General features: G+C 40.8%; 1 protein-coding gene across 1 annotated transcript in view; it reads right to left on the bottom strand.

Annotated features, from left to right (window-relative positions):
• The window catches only part of adcy1b (adenylate cyclase 1b), a 60,886-nt gene that overhangs the window by 25,818 nt on the left and 9,815 nt on the right, over positions 1–25,253 (bottom strand). Inside the window, exons 4-6 of the mRNA XM_030774819.1 lie at positions 15,233–15,344; positions 2,478–2,605; positions 90–248 (exon numbers count right to left, since the gene is read on the bottom strand). Coding sequence (XP_030630679.1) covers positions 90–248; positions 2,478–2,605; positions 15,233–15,344 — 399 coding nt within the window. The remainder of the gene's footprint in view (positions 1–89; positions 249–2,477; positions 2,606–15,232; positions 15,345–25,253) is intronic.

Here is a 25,253-nt window from a genome sequence, read left to right as displayed (position 1 = left end):
ACATACCCAGGCATGGATTACACACACACACACACACACACACACACACACACACACACACACACACACACACGCATACATACACATACCCAGGCAGTCCTCCAGCCTCCATCACGTTGGCCAGAGTGACATCATTAGACCAGACATCGTACTGCCACTTTCTCAGCCCCAGTACCCCACACAGCACCCTGCCTGTGTGCAGACCCACACGCATGTTCAGATCCACCTCCGTCGCCTCGGCAACAGACCTAACAACCACACAGACAAATGTCAGCATGTGTATTTGTGTCTGTGTCTGTGTGTTTGCAGCTCAACTTGTATATGTCCTCCTTATTGGACTCAACTTCAGATCACCAGATTGCATACATTTGTGCATGTGACACAGAGAAAGAGAAAAAGATAGCGAGAGCAGAAAAGAGAGAGGGAAAGAATGCAGATGATGGAAAGACAGAGAGAGAGAGAGAGAGAGAGAGAGAGAGGGAGAGAGAGAGAGAGAGAGAGAGAGACTATGTCATCCATTATATGTTATTCATGTGTGCTAGGCTGGTTCATGGGCAGATTCCTTTTTATGTACAGTTATAATAAACTCATTCATTTACAGAGGCAGAAAACCCACAGACTTACATAATCTGGATGTGCAACGTCCAGTTTTCCCTATGTTTTATACAGACTCCTAATGTAGTCCTGTACTGACTCATTTGAGAAGTTAATAAATCAGAGGTGTAAAGAGTACCAAATTATTTTACTCAAGTAAAAGCACTGTTACTATGGTGAAATTGTGCTTCAGTCAGAGTAAAACTACTTGTGTAAAAATCAACTCAAATAAAAGTAAAAAGTAACTTCTTTAAAGTTTACGCGGAGTACACGCTCTTCAAGTGTTTTGGGCTTCAGAAAAGCGAAAATTACAAAGTAAAATACCTCAATATAAACATACTTAAGCAAAAGCAAATATACCAGTTTAAAAAAAAGTACACACAAAAAAAAAAAATCAACTTTGTTACAGTAATGAGAGTAACTTTAATTCGTTTCTTCCATCCCTGTAATAAATGAATGATTAACTCTTAACAGGAGGGGCACTGCCTTAGCCCCCCTGCTGGGTTAGACTAGCCATCCTAAACAGGTTTAGAGCTCTAAATCACAACTTCCCCTGCCCAACGATACTGAGTTACTGAGTTTCTATATCTTATCTTATGTCTCATCCATGGCTGTTTCTAAAGCATAAAATGAACTATGAGTTATATCAGAGGTGACATTTATCTACAGCTGAAATTTACCACAGGTTCTTTTAAACAGTCAGGGTTATGTTTGGGCATACAGTATCAGTCAAAAACACATCATTATCACTAACCTCATATGTAAAAGCATTCTCCTGTTCTCTCTCTCCTCCTCTTCCTCTGAGCTACTCTTTGTGCCTGTCTGCACAGTGTGTGAGCATGTGTATTTGTGATGGTGTGATGTTTGTGAGTACGTGCATTTACATGTGTGCGTATGTGTGTGAGAGAGAGAGAGTGTGTGCGCGCACAGATGTGTGTGTGTGTGTGTGTGTGTCTGCGTGTAAGTGACTGTAGTATGTTTGAGTGAGCAGGGCTTGTGTGTTTGTGTTTAAGTGTGTGCATGCGTGTGTGTGTGTGTGCATGCGTGTGTGCATGTGTGCATGTGTGAGTGTCTGGTCTGTGTGTGTGTGTGTGTGTGCGCGCGCGCACGTGTGTGCATGTGTGTCTGTCCTGTCCTTCCCTTGACCAGTCAGACTGAAGGTATGCTGATTGACATGTGAGGTCTGCTCATGCATTGAGAAGTTGAGAGATGCAAAGAGACTGCTGAAACGCTGTACTCACTCAAGCAGGTTGTGCGAGGCATGCAAATGAGACAACCAGTTTCACACTTGATAAAAAGGGAGGTGTAAACGCATTGCCGATGGTCAAAGGAGATTTTTCTTCCCTTTCCCAACCGCCATTCTGTCTTTACTTTTCCAGCTTTAAAACGGGTCCACAGATCTCAGCTCATAGACAATCTAAATAGGTTTTAATGGATTTCCAAGTTATTGGAAAATACAAAATCAGCTGGTCAAGGTACAAGTCTGTGCCAGTAACTGGGTGGTACTGCTTTTATTTATTTGATTTATTTTCTTTTCTGTGTTTTCTTTTTTGTCTTCTGGAGTTCATCTCCATGGGGAGATGAAGAGATCTCAATGGGAAAGCAGTGTGTGTGAAGGACCATACTACTTCCCTGACACCATGACCTCTGTCCTTTTCACTGGTTCAATGAAACTTTACACACCAAAGCTACCACTGTTAATGGTGGTGCGTTTATAATTATTTCTGTGTTTCTATGTTCTATAAAAGGGTGTGTGGTGTATGTTACCCAAGCCTTGTTACCTGACAAGAGAGAAGGAGAAAAGAGGATAAATGATAGATAGATGATAGATGAGTTCTTGACTGATCCCAGAGGGAAACTGTGTAAATGGTGTTATCACTCACGTGATGGTGTCAATCATGTCCAGGCCCATCTCCACGCAGCAGTGGGCATGGTCCGTCTTCGGCTGGGTAAGACCCGACACGCAGTAGTAACAGTCGCCCAGGATCTTAATCCGTCTGCAGTGGTTCTCCTGTCAATCAGACAGAGAGAGAGAGAGAGAGAGAGAGAGCATGATGGGATTTGTAGGATTCATATCTCTCTCAGTTTTGGAAGTTTCCAGCCAGGGGAGAATCAAAAATAAGTGAGTGACATTTCATTACCAGTAAAGAAACAGAAGACTACTGTTCATAAACTCTTAGTTTAGGCAAACATCTCAAGTGAAAGTAAAAGAAGAGAAAATATTTTTACTGGTTTTTTTACATTGAAACAATGACTGTAACAATCAGTGCATTGATTCTCTTGTGGATGGAAGTGAAACGTAGGATAATGGCATGATGAGGAGTGTAAACTCGCAAAAGATAACGTCCTCATTTGGCTTCCACGGCAGGAGTGTGTTATGTGAGTGAACGGAGTGTTTGGAGAGCTCAAACATTTACAAGCACACTCAGAGCTAGATGCCTGACAAGATGAATGCATTCTCTCTGACACTTGAGGAAGAGCAAGTTGGCTAACTAAGACAGAGACTTTAATTTTAAAACTAAATAAAAAAAAATGCATACATACATACAAGAGAAGAACAAAACAAACGCAGTTTATGAATATCACGTCACTAATAAAAGGTATGTTATTTACTGCTGTATACCATTATATACTGTTATTTACTGTTATATTCTGTCATATACTGTTAAATACTGTTGTATACTGTTATATATTGTCATTTACTGTTATATATTGTCCTTCACTGGTATATACTGATATATATATATGTTGTATACTGTTATTTACTGCTTCATACTGTTATATACTGTTGTATAGTGTTATATACCTTTATTCACTTTTGTATACTGTAATATACTGTCATTTATTGTTATATACTGCTATATACTGTTGTATACTGTTATATTCTGTTATATACTGTGGTATACTGCTATACACTGTTATATACTGCTATATACTCTTACATACTCTAATATACTGTTGAAGCGTGGGACACTGGAGTTCTCTTTAGACAGGAAAGCCTACAGATCTCTGAGGGATAAAGGACACAGAAATCTACTCCACACTGCCCTAGAATGCCCAATGAATGCTGGGTAATACTTATATCGGGTGAGTGGGGAAGCCATGATAGGTATTTGACTTCATGTTGGTGATTGTGAAGCTACCCCTAAATCCGTTTAGCTGTGCAATATGGCAACACCTTGAGGAAACATTATTTACACCTTGGGGTATAGCCCAGTCTTCATAGTCCTCCTCAGCTTCGCCATCACACAGACCAAACATGAGACTCAGTGACTGGTCTGAGACAACCCATAATGTTACTAATCCATCACCCTGATTAACTGCTGGGAACAAGCAACATGTCTGATGCATTTTTTATGTGAACATGTATGAAAACTAAAAAATTACTCCAAGCACCACAGCCTTCTAAAGCTAGCATTCTCTATAAGTAAGCCCAACTGGATTTAAAACATGACAAAAAGACGAGTCATTAGAGCATATCCCATTGAGGGTTTGGGGTTTCGTGTTCATTGTTGTGTGCTCTGTGTATATGTGGATTAGCCATGGCCACCGGCTGATTCTGAATGCCAGTCCTGCCATGAATATCACTTTAGAGGAGCTATTATGTTAAGTTTAGTGATGTTAGTCACGGGCATAGAGGTGTGCATTCAGTTATGAGTTATTTTTAAGGCCGTCATTCTTGTGGGGATTTTTCCACAGTTATCCAGTGAAGAGTCTATCCCTCTCACTGAACACACTCAGTCATGGCCACCGCTCCCCTTGTCCTGACACAGTTTTTTCCCCCCTGTTTCTTTTCCATTCGTGTTAATATATCATGTTGCTCTAGAAACTCACAAAATTCCAAAGGCAAGTCATCTATAATAACACAGTCTCCATGGCATGTAATTCAAACACACTACTGACACCCTGTAACATCTTACAAATAACACATCTACGATCTACCATGCACTGTGGCTGTGTGCACTTGGACGATTTCTTCTGAGCAAACATCTCTGAATGGTTCTGTTCTAATCAAGATCTCAGCAAAAGCATCATGGGCCTCTCTGTGCTTGGTTAAGAATCTTGGGTGTGAATACATACCGCGGAGACCTCACCCTTGTCCTTCTAACAGTAACCGAAATATGTAAATAAATCATCAAATGCTGGCTAAATCCGCCAACAGACAATTCAAACCTGGAGATCTAACTATAACATTAAAACAGTTTCCAATAATATCCAAACTATCTGGCAACCTGTTATGAAACTTCTAAAAGAAAACAGACAATCTGTGTCCTTCACCAAGCACCCTCTGACACAATCACTGACACAATCTGACATGAACTAACACACACAGACATGCACATGTGAATATACATATGTACATTCACAAACATGTGCAGCATTAGGGTGTAGCATCCCCTCCAGCATTAGAACATATGTATGCATGTGTGTGTATACATGCATATGTCACATGTATAAGCATTAGCATTCCTACTGGAACACACACACACACACACACACACACACACACACACACACACACACACACACACAAATATTGCCACAATGGGTTTGCACTTTAAATGAATGGATTATATACCTAGGGGTAACATTATATTTGTGGTATGTAGGTATGTGTTTCTATAATGTATACTTAAATATTTTCATGTTACAATTTTTTTTAAATGAGGGCAATGTTACATTTTGTGTAGCTGTTGGATTATGTGTTGGTTTTTATATTATGGAGCCTGAAAATCATGAGTTGGTCTGCAAGATTCAACAAAAATGGCAATGAATGTTTTTTTTTTTTTAAATCATTTTGCCCTGAGATTGTTCTTTCTCAGTGTAAAGATGTTTAATATTTGATGTTATGCTCTCGTCACATGCATTTTTTATGTGAATGTGTACGAAACTTGACAAATTACTCAAAGCAGCACAGCCATGTCAAACTCAGACAGGAAACAGGAAACAGATTCCTGAAATCTAAAGCCAACAGACCCCAATCAGTGCTCTACAGGTTTGTTCTCCGAGCTGTGGGAAGGGGAAATGAAAATTGAGCGGTTATTAGGGCTTTACACACAAATAACCAGAAGTTTTACCCTCTGGCTACTAACAGGGTTCCAGGTGTCGCTGGATCAGCTGACTACCATGAAGTCTTTTATCGGAAAAAACGAGGAAAACAGTACCCTCCCTGATTACAAGACACCTCATCCCAAAGAGATCGGCGCATTTGTAATAGTTCACCCCTGTAGCACAGTTAGGGAGTACAGACGCAGCTTGAAGCAGAGTTGAGTGTGAGTGTGAAGGGAGAGAATCAGTGAGCCATACATCTTCATTAGGCTGAGCTAGACTCCTCTAGACAGGAAGTTTCCTTAGAGGCCTTTGTGCTAACAGAGCACAGGCGGCTGAGTGAATTAAAGGACTGGGGGCCTTGCACACATTACATTACAGGCTCCCTGCCACAAAAGCTCTGCAGGAGATTTAGTGTATCTGGATTAGTTTGCAAAAACTATCATTCTTGTGACATGTGTAGGTCCACCTAGTGGCAGTGTTGTTTTTGCATTCTGCTCTAGTGACAGCATCCTATTACAATGTCAGGGCAAATGCACGTGTGCTATGGCCCGTCCATGTAGTTTTAGTGAACCAATGTGGGCTAAGGCTACACACATACACACACACACATTATATATGTATATGATCCAAGATAAAACCCTAGTGAAAGGATGCTTGATGCTCACTGACATTTTTATAGTCTTAGTGACCTGATGTTGATCCATGCCATGTAGCAGTTGTAGTGAACTCATGCTAATGCTAGCACATGCTACAGACTCAAAAAACCTGGTGGAGTACATCGAATACACATGTTCAAACCATCTGCATACAAACCAGTGCTATGTCACTTGTCTATAACAACCAAGTGAATCAAAGCCAACAGAAACAATTGAAGGAATACCAGCTCATTTTTTGGATGGATCAGAGACAAAAGAAAAAGCACATTGAATTTTAAATTGCTCCATAACAAAAGCATTAATTCCAACCTGCCCTGGTGCCCGCCAATCACTGACTGGGTGTTTAATGTTTCCAGTCATTAGAAAGTAATGATCAAGTTGGTATAAACAGTTGACCTGCAAATAAATGTTAAGAGACTTCAAGGATTTAACATAGTTTGGGGAAATAATTTTGTCGTAGGTTAGCATCTGACCCATCTTAGCATGGACTGCGGCATGCATTTGAAATTGGTCGGGCCCATCAGCTAACTAGATAACCAAAGAATGAAGTGGCGGTTCAATGTCAACTGTATGAAGGGAGCAATGCTGGTGTGTGAAAATTCGATTCATGTCACATGACACAATTAGCCAATACAATTTTAAATAACAGAATTATAGCTTTCAGATGGGCTGTGTGGGTGCACATAGGGAAGCAGTGTATGATATATGTGGCTACAGATGGATTAGATTTTTTTTTACGTGTTTGAGGTTCAAAAGTAGGTGGGGCCCGGGCCATGGTCCATGACCATCTACCGGATCCATGGTCCATGAATCTTAGGGCTGTACTTTAGCTCTAACAGATAGCATGACAGTTTTGTCAAGCAGTGGCAGCTCTGTTTGAATCAGGGTATCCTGTGTTCCCAGACTGTTGTGTTTTTTTAGGGGAGACATTTTAACAACTCTTTACAAAAAAAAAGATTCCTGAGGTATTTGTCAAATCCTACTGAAGTGATGCTGGCCTAGATCATTTGCAGCTGATCTGACACTGAAGTGTAGTATATTATAACATGGTAACCTTATGCTGACCAAGGCCACAGTGGAAAAACTAGTGCTAGCTTTGTTTGTAATCTCTGTGGCAATGACTGACTCATTGAAATAACTCTGGCAAACTAATCATATTAGCCTTATATAGTCAGTTACTGCAGTAGAATTGATGCTAGTGTGTGTTCTGAGTATATAGCACTGCCAAACTTCTGCTAGCTTGTTCTTTATCCAGTGTGTCAGTGAGAATGGGGCTGAGTAGAAGCTCTTAAAAGCCTCCAGCATGAGCTCTCTAGGGTTAATCTCCGTTTGAGGCTTAGATGCCAATTCAGACCCGAGCTGGATTAACAGGAATCACGTGACCCAGCCTCTCCATGTGCAAGCTGCAGCCATATTCAACCACGCGCACACACACACACACACACACACACACACGCGCGCGCACGCATGCACGCCTGCACACACACACACACACACACACAGAAAGAGAGAGAGAGAGAGAGAGAGGGGAGAGATTCCTAGGAGGAGTCCATACAATGCCCTTTAAATGTTTTCATACATTGTTTAAATGGTGAAAGACAAGGTTGGATCATTAGGGTGAATGAAAATAGGCATTTCAGTGGGTTAATGTGTAATCTTTAATGAACAGCACAATGTATGCTGTAGCCTTTTCTCAGCTTAAATTCAGCTGTGTCACAATGGCTATTAATGTCTGATTCATTATAAATCAATTACTTTTCAGTCAGAACTGCCAAAAAGTGAGAGCGTGCATTGCTTTCTGATGACTGGAGTGCACATCAGAAAAAGGTGGAGAACCCCTTCAATTTTCATTTAATGCATCTGTTGCACACACACACACACACACACACACGGACCTCCTTTATTCTCTTTTCTTGCTTCAATACACACTCTTATGCATGCTCAGTGTGGCATGTATGGCCAAACACAATCACTGCACACCCTCACAAGTGTTTAAGAGTATACCCTACTACATCATGCTATTGATCCTATACCACAAATCGAGTCTGAAACATTAGGGATGGAACAAGGCTGCTTCCCTTGGTCACAGTGTCATCTCTCTGCCTAATAAACAGTGTCTGAGTGGGCCCTGGGGGTCTAACCTCCATAAAATGAGATCAGAAAATGCAAAACGCAAAAGCTGGGTTTTGATATCAATAGCCTACTGTCCCTGAGGAGGATCTGCTGGGACAAATGAAATCGTTTTTTTTTTTTTTTCTGCCTTTCCCCTTCAAAATTAAACCGTAGTTCCACTTTATATGAAATGACCTTAATAACTGTATGTCCAGGGATAGAGAAATAAACTCAATGTCCTCATGTTCTCCCAACTATCAAAACAAATCAAGAAGTAGCAGCCACTGTAGCCAGCACTGTCCAGAGACTGACACCTTCACAGACAGACATCTGCCTGAAATGCCTAATCCAGTATTTTCACACCTCACTAGAAAATACTGGACATACACTGTTCAGACAAGCTTTTTCTTGAATTTATTAAAGTTTATTAATAATGGAAACTATGTTCAATCTAACCAAGAGACAGAAAATAAATCCTGGTCAATGTTCCTGTCAGTGCATGTGAGTGACTCTGATGAAAATGGCTGGGAAGTGAAAGGGTTCAGAAGAACTATACATTTGCCATGAAGCTCCAGACATTACAGTGCAGTGAAGACTGTAATGAGACAACTCATGATCATTCCAACTTTTAAATTCTCAATTTATAGACACTCACAGAGGCACAGACGATCATGTCATCTTGTATTAAAAAGCTAAACAAGGCCATGGCTCCCGCTGTGCCACTGTATGTAGGCAATGTTTTATCTGACAGCTAAATAAATAAAGAAATAAATAACTTCGCAACTGTGTTAACTCCTGAAAGAAGAGGTCAAAATATCTCCAAAACTGAATTCAAACACACACACACACACACACACGCTCACACACTCACACACCACCCAAGCAAACAGAACCTGGGCACAAGAGGAATTCAAAGATGAAGACACAGGCCTCTGTACATCGATCAGAACAGGGAGAGGCAAAAGAACATGTTTAAGGGTGTAGATGAAAGCAAGCATGACATTAACGAAAAGAGGGAGATGTAGGGGAGAAGAGAGGAACAGAGAGAGAGAGAGGAGGCATGTGGGAGTATTATCGAGAGAAAGGGAGAGATAAAATGTGTGTGTGTGTGCGCGCACACGTGTGTGTGTGTGTGTGTGTGTGTGAGAGGGAGAGAAAAACAGAATCGACAGTGGAGAGCAGACAAAGCAGAGCTCCTGTTTCATGTTCTATCAGCATCGTAACCCCCCATGAATCTGCAGCCCCTTCACCATGACAAGTGCTACTTCAGCACTGTTTGAACTCAGAGTTTGGAGAGGAAGAGGAGAAAAAAGGCAGCTCTTCATCACGTTTTAACAGGCTGACACACACTTAGTTTAACAAAGCACTCAGATACAGATCAAAGTTGTCCTTCCTGCAGCTATAAATGATTCACGTTTTAATTTGAACACAGTTCAAATAAGCTTGTTTAAAGAGGGATCAGGTCTCAGAACCTGGGAGAGATAGAATGTGTGTGTGTGTGTGTCTGTGTGTGTGTGTGTGTGTGTGTGTGTGTGTGTGTTTGTGCGTCTGTGTGTGTGTGTGTGTCTGTGTGTGTGTAAAGCTGCTTTTGAGTCCAGTCAGCAAATAAACCAGAGTTAAGAAGCTGAAGAGATAGAAGAGATGGAGATATGGAAACAAAGACAGGTTTGAAGGCAGAAGACACACAGAAAGCAGCAGTAGCTTGACAGAGTGGAGGTGAGAGCTGAGGAGGGGTATGCACAGGCACTGCACAGGAATTCAGTAAAAAAGGGCCTTAAAGAGAGGTACAGAACTAACACTAGTGCCTGTACTATAGTCTTAATTCAAATTGTGAAACACTTATTAAGGACATAAAACATGTAATATTTTGTCATTGCATAAAAAATTATACTGGCACTTTTTTGCCCAACACAAAGGTCATGAGGAAAACCAATTTTGCCGAGTTTTATCTGTAGTAATACTGATTTGCTATTGAATTGGCAGTTTCTAGTGGTTTTCCATTAAATAGCTGACATCATTAAAATGTTTTTCACATCTGAGTGTCAGAGATTAAGATTAAAGGAAAAAATAAAAAGAGAAATAGCCTTTATAGCAAGTAAAGCTGCAATGGGGAAAGGAGACAAATGTGGTGAGAGAAACATGGGGGAGAGGGAGAGAGAGAGTTAGAGAGAGAGAGAGTTAGAGAGAGAGAGAGAGAGAGGGAGGGAGAGAGAAGAAGGGAGAGGGAGAGAGAGAGAGAGAGCGAGAGAGCGGGGGGGGAGCGAGAGGGAGAGAGAGAGAGGGAGAGGGAGAGAGTGAGAGAGGGAGAGGGAGAGAGGGAGAGAGAGAGAGAGAGAGAGAGAGAGAGAGAGAGAGAGCGAGAGAGGGGGGGGGGAGGGAGAGAGAGAGAGAGAGCGAGAGGGAGCGAGAGAGAGAGGGAGAGGGAGAGGGAGAGAGAGAGAGCGAGAGAGGGAGAGGGAGAGAGAGAGAGGGAGAGGGAGAGAGAGAGAGAAAGAGGGAGAGAGAGAGGGAGAGGGAGAGAGAGGAAGGAAGAGCGAGAGAGAGAGAGCAAGAGAGAGGGAGAGAGAGAGAGTGAGAGAGAGAGAGGGAGAGGGAGAGAGAGAGAGAGAGAGGGAGAGAGAGAGAGGGAGAGGGAGAGAGAGGAAGGAAGAGCGAGAGAGAGAGAGCAAGAGAGAGGGAGAGAGAGAGAGTGAGAGAGAGAGAGGGAGAGAGAGAGAGAGAACTGGCAGTTTTGGCAGTTGGCGGTGGGTGATTAAGAGTACTGTGTGTTCCTGGCTCACTGCCCCCTTGGCAGGCCAGGTGGCATGGGCTTGGCACAATATGGGCAGTACAGTATCGGGTGGGAACACACATAGCCTCCGTCCGGTCTGTTTTGCTCTGCACCAGGCCATGCCACTTCCTGCCACCCAAGCAACATGCCAGCAACCATGGGTTGGGCCAGACTGATCAGCCTATCACACCTGAGTCCAGGTAAAGAACCACAAAAACATACAATGCATCACTGGCTGAGACCACTGTTAGCTCATTAGGTTTTGAAGGAATTTCCATTTATCTTCTTAAACACTGACTTTTCTGTATAAAAAAGATAGCTCTTAAAGGTAATATAAAATATTCAGAAGCTGTAAAAATAGTTCTTAGAAAGGATGGGTGATTCCCAACAGGGTGGCTGAGTTTACTTCTTTTGAACTGACTGAGTGAAACTTGAATGACGGTTGTTTTGGCCATAGATATGTTGTGGGTAGCCCTCATACCTGCTTATTCAATATTATAACCACATATAAAACACACATGTGTGTATTGTGACATTGTACACCATTCACCACCAAACCCACAGTGCTGTCTGTGTGTATAACACCGTGTTACAGACCAGCAGCCTCTTAGTCCGACCAGTGAAACAGCATGTCTGTACATCATCATCATCATCATCATCATCATCATCACATACATGCAAAGGATCCCCCTCCCCCAAAATAATCTGCATAGGGCTCAGAATTCCCCGTCTCTGCTCTTTTCTGCTTCTGCTGCATGTTTTGTCATTTAGTAATTATAATAGTCCGTTACCAAGGCTGACAGGCAGATCCTATCACACTTATCAGTCAGTCAGATATGTATTCCCAGCACCAGGCAAATGTGCCCAAGAAAAGTGTTCTGTGAAAGCATCCTTGGAGATGGAAAAGGGGTTAGAACAGAGAGAGAGAGAAAAAAAAACATTTGAATGTAATCCTACGCATTAAAGGATTTTACAGGCATGTGCATGGTAAGTAATGGAGGACGGATTACATCTAGACAAGACAGTGTGTGTGTGTGTGTGTGTTTGTGTGTGTGTGTGTGTGTGTGCATGGTGTGTGATTGTAGTGAGTCCATGTGTGTGTTTAATGTATGTTTAAGCATCATGTGTGCATCATGTGTGTTTGTGTGTGTGTGTGTGTGTGTGTGTGTGTGTGTGTGTGTTTGTGTGTGTGTGTGTGTGTTTGTGTGTGTGTGTTTGTGTGTGTGAGGTGGGCTGCACTCTAACAGGAATGAGATATGCCATGCATTACAGCACAGATTCATTCATATCCATCAGTCTCTGTGTTTAGATTGCTATTGATCTATTCATTTAGCACATTCACACTATAATGCTTTGCTTTCAGAAGCATCAGACTTGTTTTCTTTACAGAATCATGTGAACACAAAGTCCTGGCAAAGGCCACCAAATCTTAGCATTCTTTATACCATTCTGTATGTCTTTCCACCCATCCATGCTTTTCACATCTCTTCCCAAACTTTTCTCCACTCATACACAGTGGCTAAAATAAAAAACACTAACAGGAACTGTCTGAACAAGGCCCTGAGTCACTGCGAGATGGCAGAGCAGCTTCAGTGTGTTTTGGCATGCATTCTGCATGTGTCTATAATTCTACAGGAGGAATGCAACATCAGTATTCCATGAGGAAAACCCCATAATTGGGTGTGTTTTTTTGTTTTTAATGATAGTGTAGCAGGTTATGTCAGCACCTTTTAAGAATCTCCCATAGAGTGTTAAGTGTGGTTAAGATATGCTGCCTGTGGTTTATACTGCTCTCAATTTCATCCAACCATTCAGTGACCATTCAGATTGTGTGGGCGGAGCCGCTGCCATTCTGGCCACTCCAACCAGGATCAAAACACTCAACCCTGAGGCTGATCACACAGAATGGTCTTATACTTAGGAGAGTTCACCTCATTCTCTAAAGGTGAGGCTTGACATGGAAAATGCACCTAAACTGTAAAAAACAAGCACCCTGGCCTATGGGCTCCTTTTGGCATACTCCCTACTTGTCCACTTGTTGAGAGCAGGCTGGAGCACAGTATGCGTTCATTACACCCGGTTACTCAGTTACTCAAACTAAAGACATTGATGCACTCATGTTCCTGAGGAAACTGCCTGCCCATGCCGCTTGTCTGTTTCACTGTGTTCATTTTCACCCAACACAGAGACTGTCTGTCTGTTTCACTGTGTTCATCTTAACTCAACACAGAGAATGTTTGTCTGTTTCACTGTGTTCATTTTCACCCAACACAGAGATTATTTGTCTGTTTCACTGCGTTCATCTTCAGTCAACACAGGGACTGTTTGTCTGTTTCACTGTGTTCATCTTCATTCAACACAGAGAGTGTTTGTCTGTTTCACTGTGTTCATTTTCACCCAACACAGAGATTATTTGTCTGTTTCACTGCGTTCATCTTCAGTCAACACAGGGACTGTTTGTCTGTTTCACTGTGTTCATCTTCATTCAACACAGAGAGTGTTTGTCTGTTTCACTGTGTTCATTTTCACCCAACACAGAGAATGTTTGTCTGTTTCACTGTGTTCATCTTCACTCAACACAGAGAACGTTTGTCTGTTTCACTGTGTTCATTTTCACTCAACACAGAGAATGTTTGTCTGTTTCACTGTGTTCATCCTCAGTCAACACAGAGAATGTTTGTCTGTTTCACCGTGTTCATCCTCAGTCAACACAGAAAATGTTTGTCTGTTTCCCTGTGTTCATCTTCACTCAACACATAGAATGTTTGTCTGTTTCACTGTGTTCATCCTCAGTCAACACAGAAAATGTTTGTCTGTTTCCCTGTGTTCATCTTCACTCAACACAGAGAATGTTTGTCTGTTTCACTGTGTTCATCCTCAGTCAACACAGAGAATGTTTGTCTGTTTCACTGTGTTCATCCTCAGTCAACACAGAGAGCCTAGGGAGCAGGCCAAACTCTGCGTTCCTTTTTTACTCAGGCATTTCCTTCATTTTGGCACCTAATGCAAATATGGAGGTTTATTTTCCCTCAGGAAACAAATCCCATTATTCAGGCATTCATGGCAGCAATTCACCTTTAAACTAATCGAGTTCCAGTCCACAAATGTCTCCAAAAACCAGTCAACCCTTTCATATAGTCTCTTGTATATCAGTAACTAATTAAAAAGTTGGCCTCTTTTTTTATTCTCAATTTCAACAAGTATATTTAGATAAAAAAAAATCCCTCAACACAGATGCAGAGTAAAGCACATGCTTTACAAGTAAACATCTATCTCATCTCGTGTCATCTTTAAAACATTGTCAGAACCCTAATGGGAGACTGACAGATTGACAGCTGTCTGTCCAGTGTTTGATTCATGTCAGTGTAGCATTAACCATGCCAGTCAGGGAGAGTAAACAGGGAGCCAGGCTGGGCTGGATAACACACACTGATTACTCCTATGATGAGGCAGTGTGTGTAATCATATTAAATATTATATGTTCTCTCATTCACTTCACAGTTATATCACACAAATCTACAACGAGAGCTGCGAGCTCAGAGTGCACCTAGCCTCATTTAACCCACACACACACATGCACACACACACACACACACACACTGGCCTGCTTTACATTCTCTTATGTGTATCACATACACATAAAAACCACCTCACCAACCATCACCACTGCCATCCACAAAATAAATAAACAAATAAATAAGTAAATGAATACACACAACAACAAAGATTTAAAGTGGGCAAATTAAGCTCTTTGTATAACAATGATTTTGTCAAGCATGATTGAGTGATCTTTATCTGTTCCATGGGTTTCATGGAGCAGGAGACCGTGACCCTTCCTAAAACTGAAAATAATGGCAATATATAACCATGAGGTGACAAAACAGACACATGGGGGGATGCACATGTGACGTTGACTGACACTAATGCTCTAAAAACACCACTTCTCAAACTAACACGCCTGGTTGTGCACCACCCCAGAGTCACTGTCGCTGGGGTGTTGGGTTGCTATGGAAACCGCCGTGTGGTTTGTGAGGGTGCGGTGACTCACCGTGGCCAATTCGTCAAACTTGCCAAAGAGTTCGTTTAGCAGCTTAACTAGCTCCTGCGCAGTGCACTGAGAGGCCAGACTGGTGAAGCCTACGATGTCCGCAAAGAGAATACTGAAAAGAGAAAAATAAAACAGAATGGCATTTGTTAGACACATAAATGACTATTTTTGTCATTTGAGTCGTGGTTGAGTAGAAGGCTTTTAGCCTTTTGTACTGTGTTTGACCTGTGTGTGGGAGAAAAGCTTACTCAGCTCATCCTCTGCTCCTGCAGTCTAATCTTTCCTGACAGAGGGAGAGAGCACCATGCTTCTCACCACACCATGTTCCCAAGAACAAAACAATTAACATATCACACATTGCTTATCACTGCTCAGAATCTGAATGCTACAGTAGATTAGCTCAATAATGTTTTTAAAAAGAGAGCAAGGCACTTGCAGTATTACAACATCGTAACATAGTAGAGGGTGAAGAGAAAAGAGAGGTGAACGTGGTCTTTACGGCCCGATAAACTCCACACACATGGTTAAAATGAGACAGAGAGAAAACTGCAGGCAACTGAGAGATTTTCAGGTTCACCTACGATCAGGTCACTGAGCTGTTTTTATTTTGAATTTTTTACCCTGTTGTTGTTCAGTCTTCATCAAAGTCTCACTCCTAAAACCTCCACTGATCCAGTCATGTTTCTATGTCTTTGTATGGCTAACCAACCCCAGGGTACACACTCACACACACACACACACACACACACACACACACACACACACACACACACACAAAATAATATGTAAATGTAAATTAAGAGACTGATATTGTTACATCAAAACAAAAACTGTTAGAGACATTTTGGTTCCATGTCTCAGCAACTGTTTGAGGTCCTATGGGTCTTCTTTCATATTCAGGGATTAATTAAACAAAGTATGGGGGTGGTATACTTATATACTTATATCTTAAAATCTTTTTAAGATCATTCTAGCTGATAAAGCCAGCTTCATCAACGCTCCTGCCACTGTGTATGACAGGTGTGACAGACAATACCTCATTTTGGAATGCCCAAGTTTCCATGGACACTGACTAGTTCACCCACACACACACGATAGCCACATCCTTGTAGGTGAGGTATTTCTGTATATGGATAGTTATACGAATGATTTATAGTTATTGTTCTATCATCTGGTTTAATTTAATAAAAGAAGGTTAATGTATGTTGCCAGTGGTAATTGATCATAATTTATGCTGAAATAACTGTCCAGATAGACACACAGCATCACGGTTTACATTGAACTCATGATTGACTTTTATTTTGATATGTTGCAAGAGATATGCTTGTGGGATAGGGAATCCCAGTAGTAGACAAATTGCATGAAACACAGACATGCGCATGGTGAAAGCTTCTCCTGTGTCTCACACTTTTCTCACACCCTTGAAAGCAATGGCTGTAAGTTTTTTGGTTGTTTAATACCTTAGTTAACATGTGTAACTGACCTAGATTTACTTTCTATGTGTTAGTTCGTGGATGTGCAGACTGACAGTAACAAAAATTCTGGTGTTGCAATGATGATAATTTACAATAACTTTACATACTAATGTATGACCATGTTAGTGTATCATTTACTTGTAATTCTGTTGAATGGTCAGCTGTGTCATAATCATACAGTAACTTTGCTATGCTAGCTAAGAGACATTGTAAGTCTTTTCCTTTTTTTCTGTATTACATTTTCACTCATAAATTTTCACCTTTCATACACTGGATTGTCAATAAAGGAGCAAGGCGTTTGACCGTGAAAATCGAGTTTGGCCCACTGTTTAACTACGCCAACATACTAATTGCATAGAATACGTAGCGGGAACAGTACAGTTATATATTCAGAATTATATCTGTGCATTCAAGGTTTACATTTATAAAGTCTTTAACGTTTTTAAAGGTCTCTTTTTATTGAAAAGTAAACAAAATTATGCAAATCAAAAAGGAGCAAAGCAACTCTGACAAAACCCTTCCTTAAAGAAAATGAAGGAAGACCATAAAATAAAATAATCAAGACACAATTACAGAAAGCAAAAATACATAAAGAACAAACCCAACTCAAAACCTTTCTGCTCAGGCTCACCAAAGACCATGTAACAGCCAAACCACTCTCTGAATTTTTATCTTCAACTCAAAACCCTCCTTTAAAGCACAGACATATGTTTTGACCACACGTATACACAACTGAAATGATCTTGTCAATCAGGTTATAATACAAACCCACAGTCTGAGCTGAAGTCAGATCCTTCTGCATTAGTACTGGATCACTTGTAGCACCTCCCATTTTTCAGTCTCCCCCCCTCCCCCGACAGCCAAAAGGACCGTTTGGTCTGTCCAAACTAAATGTGTAACACATTTTTTTCCTTGCTGGTTTATACTCAAGACCACAAAAAAACAAAAAATTTCATGCCCTAAGAGAGTGAAAAATGTAGGATCCAGCAGTGCCTTCTGTCTATTGCACAACCCACCACTGGAGAGCAGCTGCCAGTACTGCCAGACATTTGCTGGACACCCATACACTACCCCCCCCCCCCCCCCACAACCCCCACACCACCTCCCCCCGACTAAGAAGGAGAGAGAGAGAGAGAGAGAGAGAGAGAGATGTTCCAAAAGAAATCTGACTGAAAACATGCATTACAGGTGACTTTGTCCTGTGTAAAAATGCATAAAACTGATAAAACTGACTGTGTTGTTAAAATATGTATAAATCTGTTAATGGAAGCGTAAATTAAGCTAAGTACATGTGATACATTTCGGGATCTATGGTCCTCATTTACGAAACGAACATACGACAGAAAACTCGGCGTACGTTAATTGCCACGCAAAGCTCTGCATTTATCAATATGGACGTCAGCGGTGGCCACGATCAAATCTCACGTCAAGTCTCAACTCGTGTATCAAGTCGTGGATTTGCGGTGCAGCATAGTGGCGAGTCGGAGAATTGTTGCTAGACCATATAATCTAACTGGCATCTAAGCGTATGCATCCACATATTCATCACTTAAAAATAGACTGTATGGCAAAATATTTTATTCTGTAAAGGCCTGCATCGACTATACTATACTATACTATACTATAGTATGCTTCATATATCCCAACATAAATAGGTATTTCCAAATTGTTTGCAATTAACGGGGTTAACAGTTTATTTGGTGTGGGATTAATTTGTCTTTAATTTTGAGATAGCCTACTTGTTAAACTAAGCGACTGTGACATAATTACAAGCAATTAAAAATAGTGAGTAGATATGGAAGCTCTAACGTGCCATGAATTTACATTTAATTTAGAGTACGTTTTCTCTTGATAACGTGTTATTTTTCTTTGTTTTCTCGAGATCTCAAATTAATTATGTCGTTATCTCAAGAAAACAAAGCTTCGTTATTTCGTGATAATGACATACAGAAGTCGAGATCTCGAGAAAACAAGGAAAAATAACATGTTATCACGAGAAAACGGAATCTAAATTAAATGCAAATTCGTGCCATCTTTGGGCTTCCATAGGTAGGCCGACCGATTTGCAGTGTGATTGGTTCGACTGGACTATGTCGGAGTTTCTATTTCGAGGTCGGAGAACTTTTTCTTTGCCCTGCGATGGACTGGCGACCTGTCCAGGGTGTTTCCCCGCCTTTCGCCCTTTGAGCGCTGGGATAGGCTCCAGCACCCCCCGCGACCCTAATCAGCATAAGCGGCTTGGATAGTGAGTGAGTGAATGAGTGAGAACTTTCTCTTCTTGGACGTATTACGCCCCACCATGTGGTAAACTCTAGGGGCGAGGGACGTACGTGATATTTAAATAGTGATCGTTTCTGGCCGCCACATTTATCAACGCCCGATCATTCTTATGCTGTAAATGGCGAGGTACGAACGCTCCATGAATCACACATGAACTCTGTCGAAAGATGATTTCTGCGCTCTGATCTACGCTGATTATTCGTATCTTTTTTAATGAAAATACTGGGCAGACATAGAGACAAACATGAGCTGTCTGCCACTACATATTGTCACTGACTCATGTCAGATTGTGGTTAAGACTGTAATGAAGAGTGACTTACTAGATACACTAAAGTTGGATACAACTAAGGCTGCATGGTTTGATTTAAAAAAAAAAAATCATATCACAACTGGCTTTACACAAATTGAAATCACAGCGGAAAAGGTTTGAAATATTTATGTCAGGTCAATTAAAAAAGACCTTAATTACTAAACAACAAAACTGTTTATAACTTTAAAAACAAACAAACAAACAAAAGTTTTCTCATACAGCGTCACACTGGCAAAAGCAGCAGCAATTATTGTTTGTTTCTGTTACTTGCACAGGCCTTTCTGTGCCATTTATTCATCAGAACGTTCTGGGTTGTCTAGGATGTAAGGGATAATGTCTGACGAGATGTACCAACACAGGAAAATAATGAAATACATGGAGGCAAAGCACTCCTGGAAGTGGAGTGGAGTGGAGTGGAGTAAAGTTTTCTCCGCCAAATCAAATATTTCCCTCGGAGGCTGCTTACCAAAGATTTTTTTAAATTGCATGTATGTACTCAATCATGGTTAATAGTATAAATGTAAAAACAGCAAAGAAATGGCCTTGGTAACAACCTTCACTTTCCCCATTGTGTCCTTAAACTCAAACAGTGTTTGGACATCGCCCAACTAAAGTAGCCTACAGCATCTGTAATTATGGACCTCTTTATCTCACTTAGTCACCTTGTCACTAAAACATTTCTGAGAAGATTTTCATGTGGGGCAATAAGGTTTAATTTCTTGACAGTTAGCAAGTCGCACTGTTTCTTTGGATGTGAATACGAGACATGACCAGCACGTTTTTAGTAGAGTGTTCTCACTTGGTTACTTCAATAAAAACTTGATATGTCAAAAATAGCTAAGTTTTGTGTTCCCCAAGCATATTAAAATTGATATGAAAATCCGTTTGATAGTTGTCATTCATTTTTGTAAATTTCGCTCAGGTGCAAAAATCTAGCAGACAGATGTTAACATTAGGCCTACTTACAGCTGTTGTTATGGATACATGTATTTTAAATATGTCAGGAGCATTGATTTATAATGGTGCTAGATCTATATTTGTATGAGGGGCGGAAGTAACAAAAAATAATTGATAAAAATGGAGGTGATGAAAATGCATGTGAATTGAAAAATAGGGCAGTAAAAGTGGATGTGAACCAAAAAGTAGAGTGTTAAATTATCAAGTGATTTGATTCATTTCAAGTGGATTTGATTAAAACAGTCATGATATGATGAAAACAGAGCCATGTTTCATCATTTTCATTCATCATACATTACTCTCAAAACAAAATTGCCATTCATCATTTAAGGAAAGTAGCCTCAAGAGTAGAAGCGACAAAAATTAATTGATAAAAATGGAGGTGAAAATGCATGAGAATGCATGTAAACTGAAAAATAGAGGGTAAAAATGAATGTGAACTGAAAAATAGAGTAATAAATTGTCAACTGATTTGATAAACTTGATTGACATTTTACTTGAAACAGCGTTTCTCTGATAATCAACTCAACTGACGTTTATCGTTTACAGCAAGCAATTTTTGTTACTTCCGCTTGTCTTTTACAGAAAGCAATTTTTGTTACTTCCACCCAAAATGACAATCAAAAACCATGCCCAGTGACAAACTGGTCAAGTTTTTGGCTCTTAACTTGCTGAGGACGTCGTGTCTCTGCTCAGAAGCTGAAATTAAGGTGGCAAATTCTTCCCTCCTTGCAGATCTCACCCCTTCCACCACATATCCGCGTCTTCTGGTGGGCTCAAACACAGCCTCATCCATATCACTGTATCTCTTATTCCCAGGCACCACGACCATGACCACAAACTCAATCAGCTTGTCACTGGGCATGGTTTTTGATTGCCATTTTGGGTGGAAGTAACAAAAATTGCTTCCTGTAAAAGACAAGCGGAAGTGACAAAAACTGCTTGCTGTAAACGATAAACGTCAGTGGAGTTGATTATCAGAGAAATTTTTGTTTCTTCCACCCTAGAGGCTACTTTCCTTAAATGATAAATGGCAATTTTATATTGTGAGAGATGAATGAAAATAATGAAACATGGCTCTGTTTTCATCATATCATGACTGTTTTAATCAAATCGGCTTTAAATTAATCAAATGGTTTATCACTCTACTTTTCATTTCACATCCATTTTTACTGCTCTATTTTTCAATTCACATGCATTTTCATCACCTCCATTTTTATCAATTAATTTTTGTTACCTCCACCCATCGTATGTTTGAGGTGTACCTACAGAAGATACTTCATTAAACTGCAGCCTTTTGACAATTGCACATGGCCGTATTGCAGTTTTGGGTTAAATTCGATTAATTGTGCAGCCCTAGATATGACCAGTCTACACATTAATGTATAGAGCTTATACATTTCAAGTACTGATGTTGTCAAGTATACTGGAAGAAAGTTTACTAATATTGACACTGAACTAATAAGCAACAGCTGTCAGACTGTAACTCACTAGCTAAAATCTCAAACTAATGAATCAGACCAAACTGTGTCAGGTAGGCCATTCTTAAAGCTAAAACCAATTTTCTGACCAAACTAGTTCTATTATGCCAAAAGAGCATCTCCACAATGTCTTATTTGATTTGTGCATTTTCTGGCTAATTTTCTTATCTGAATGCAGATTACACATCATATGTGGTTCCATCCAGATGAGACAGGCGGTCTGTATAGAGTCTTTGGGACATGAGACAGGTGGTCTGTATAAAGTTGTTGGGACATGAGACAGGTGGTCTATATAGAGTTGTTGGGACATGAGACAGGCGGTCTGTATAGAGTTGTTGGGACATGAGACAGGCGGTCTGTATAGAGTCGTTGGGACATGAGACAGGCGGTCTGTATAGAGTCGTTGGGACATGAGACAGGAGGTCTGTATAGAGTCTTTGGGACATGAGACAGGTGGTCTGTATAGAGTCTTTGGGACATGAGACAGGTGGTCTGTATAGAGTCGTTGGGACATGAGACAGGTGGTCTGTATAGAGTCGTTGGGACATGAGACAGGCGGTCTGTATAAAGTCGTTGGGACATGAGACAGGTGGTCTGTATAAAGTTGTTGGGACATGAGACAGGTGGTCTGTATAGAGTCATTGGGACATGAGACAGTGCTGATCTACAGTAACTGTATGCTGATGACTGTGTACATCTGCCCTGTTGGCCATGATCCTCCACGTGCATTTGCAGGCATCTGGAGTGTGAAGAAACAGTGGTCACTCAGATAACCAAATGCCACATGTCTTTAAAAGAGAAAAACAAAAAATCGCTGATACTCAGGCACCCTGCAGTGAGTGTGTGGGCTGGCTTTCTGAGCGGAGTTACAGAACACTGCGTCTTTGGAGGGATTTGCTAAATGCCATTTTGTCATATCGCAGATGTCAACGTAATTGGGTGCTATAAATTCAATTTGCTGTGAATATTTTAATTGCAGGCCATCTGTGACTAAAGAACACGAGGAGAAAAGCTAAGTTTTCTTAAGGGAATGTATGTGTGTGAGTGTGTGTGCGTGTGTGTGCGTGTGTGTGTCTGTGATTGCATGTGTGTATCTGACTAGATCATGGATTTACAAAGGCCACTGAGCAGTCTGTTTTGTTCCAGAAACCTCAAAAGGCAAAGAAAAGACAAGAAACCGTAATGTTAACCAATAAACGAGCCATGTTGAAAGACAACTGCAACAGATTATAACCACACTATCACAGGAACTCAGTATAACTACACGGATCACCTTAGCATCGAAAGAAGATTCACTACACATGATACAAAAACTGTGTAAAACATCTAAATAGCACAGAATTATGCGTTAATAGAGACACGTGCCTTTTAAGAGTTGTTCTTACAACGTGACAGGAAATGGCAGGTCTACTCATTTGAAATATCACATCCTGTTATGAGGTTATGAAAACAACAGTCAATAATAATCTCCTTCTCCTGGGCCCTGTGAGGTGTTGTTTTCCGGCGTCTGCCTCGACCACAGCGCAGCAATCAACCTTGAGTCCAGCTGGACCCCGCTGTCCCACCAATAAACCATCATCTTCCATCAGATAGGAGGCCACCCTTGACGTGACAGCCGCCCAGAGTGCCGCCGTTTCCTTTTGATGCCGTCATTGACCTCGTCACTCCGTCATCAATCACCGCGTGCGCGGTACAGGCGACAGCCAGGGGCGGGTCCGATTTCCCTATTATGCTAATGTGTTAATGTGATATTAGACATCTCTACGTGAGGAGAATGCAATTATGACCTCAGCAGGCGCTCAATCTCTCACTCGAGTGTCACAACCCAGGTGTCCTGACGGCACGAGAGCGGATGCTGAGCGTTCGACGTTAGGCATTTTGCCCCGAGTTTGCGGTTTTGATGAGGGAATCTCCAAATGCCTATGAAAAATGTCATTCCAAGGCAGAGTGCCCATTAGCCTCAAGGTAATCTCAGTGGTTTCACCCTTAGAGCAGTGTGAAGTCCTGCCCTGATGATTATACTCTAGACCTGAAAACAGATTCAGCTGTCAATAAGGCGAGTCTACGCAGACAAAACTGGTAACAGTCTCATGTTTCACACCTACTTCTCAACCTAGAGGCGGAAATCTCACACGCCTGACGTCACCCAGAGAGTGTTCAATGAGATTCAAATCATTTTCACAATTCTTCTGTTAACTTTGCATCAGTGCAGCACCGACAGGCCTGATTCGGCTGGTCGTGGGATCTGATTGTTATTGGAAAAGTTGAATTTCTACTGCTGAACTGAACTGACAGTACTGAAGACAGGACTGTGGGGAAACACTTATCTTACAGGTGTGGAATGGCTGAGTTACGTCAACAAAACAGGAGTTTGAAGCCTACAGCATTCATGCAGGCTACTCCTATAATCCATCACATTTAATGACAAAACACTGCTCACACACACACAACAGGTCCAGTCTAAATCAAATTTATGAAAAAATATTAGAATTTAATGTCAAATAATTAATCATAGAGGAGATGTTAGGTGACACGCTCAGAAGTGATATGTCTGATAGCGATAACAATAATCTTGGCAGACGAAGGCTTGAAACATCTGTAGAGCATTAAATCCACTGTGTGTGAAGAAGTATGTATCCTCATACATTTTTCCTCTGCTTGACCAGTGTTTCAGCTATAGAACAACACTATAGTGCCACATATAACAACAGAAACAACAAGAACAACAACAATAACAATAACAATAATGTTATTATTATTATTATTATTATTATTATTATTATTATTATTAGTGTTGTTGTCATAATAATAATAATAATAATAATAATTGTGATGATGATGGTGATGATGATGATGATGATGATTATGATAACAATACACCAAAAACACATTTATGTTGACTGGACAGTGTGGACAAAATTAGGTAAAACTATTTCCAATGTTTTCACGATACCTAACCCTAACCCTAACCTTAACCCTGACATAGCAGAAGGAACACACTGCAACAAAAAACCATTGGACACTGTCATGTAAAGAATATAGGTACTCTAAATTAATGGTTTTAAACCTTTCTTTAAATATAAACACATAAACAAGAAGCTATATTTTATCATTATGTTTTTAAAGTCACAACATAAGGGAAAATCCAATTCCAAATATGCTCCTCTCCTATTCCAAGGGACTGTCTGTAACACACACACACACACAAATCCATGCAAACACTGCTCTGATACACAGCACAACGATCTGGAACACACATGCACACACACACACACACACTGCTCTGAGACGCAGTAGAGCATGAATCAGAGGTTCGCGTGTAGTCCATCAAATACATATACAATTAAATATACTGTACATATTTCTTACAGAGCAGGTGATAAAAACTCAAACAGCTCCTCAAACTCAGTGTGAGAGGACTTCATGGATACACTGAAAAGGATTACTCATTCCAGTATGTTTGGTTGTGTCAGAATAGATTTCCCAGTTATAAGAACCCCATTGGTATACTTTTCACT

Source organism: Chanos chanos, chromosome 5 (assembly GCF_902362185.1).
Source record: "Chanos chanos chromosome 5, fChaCha1.1, whole genome shotgun sequence".
NCBI classification, from domain to species: domain Eukaryota; kingdom Metazoa; phylum Chordata; class Actinopteri; order Gonorynchiformes; family Chanidae; genus Chanos; species Chanos chanos.
Note: the sequence above shows the minus strand (reverse complement) of the source record. Positions and strands in the feature narration are given on the sequence as shown.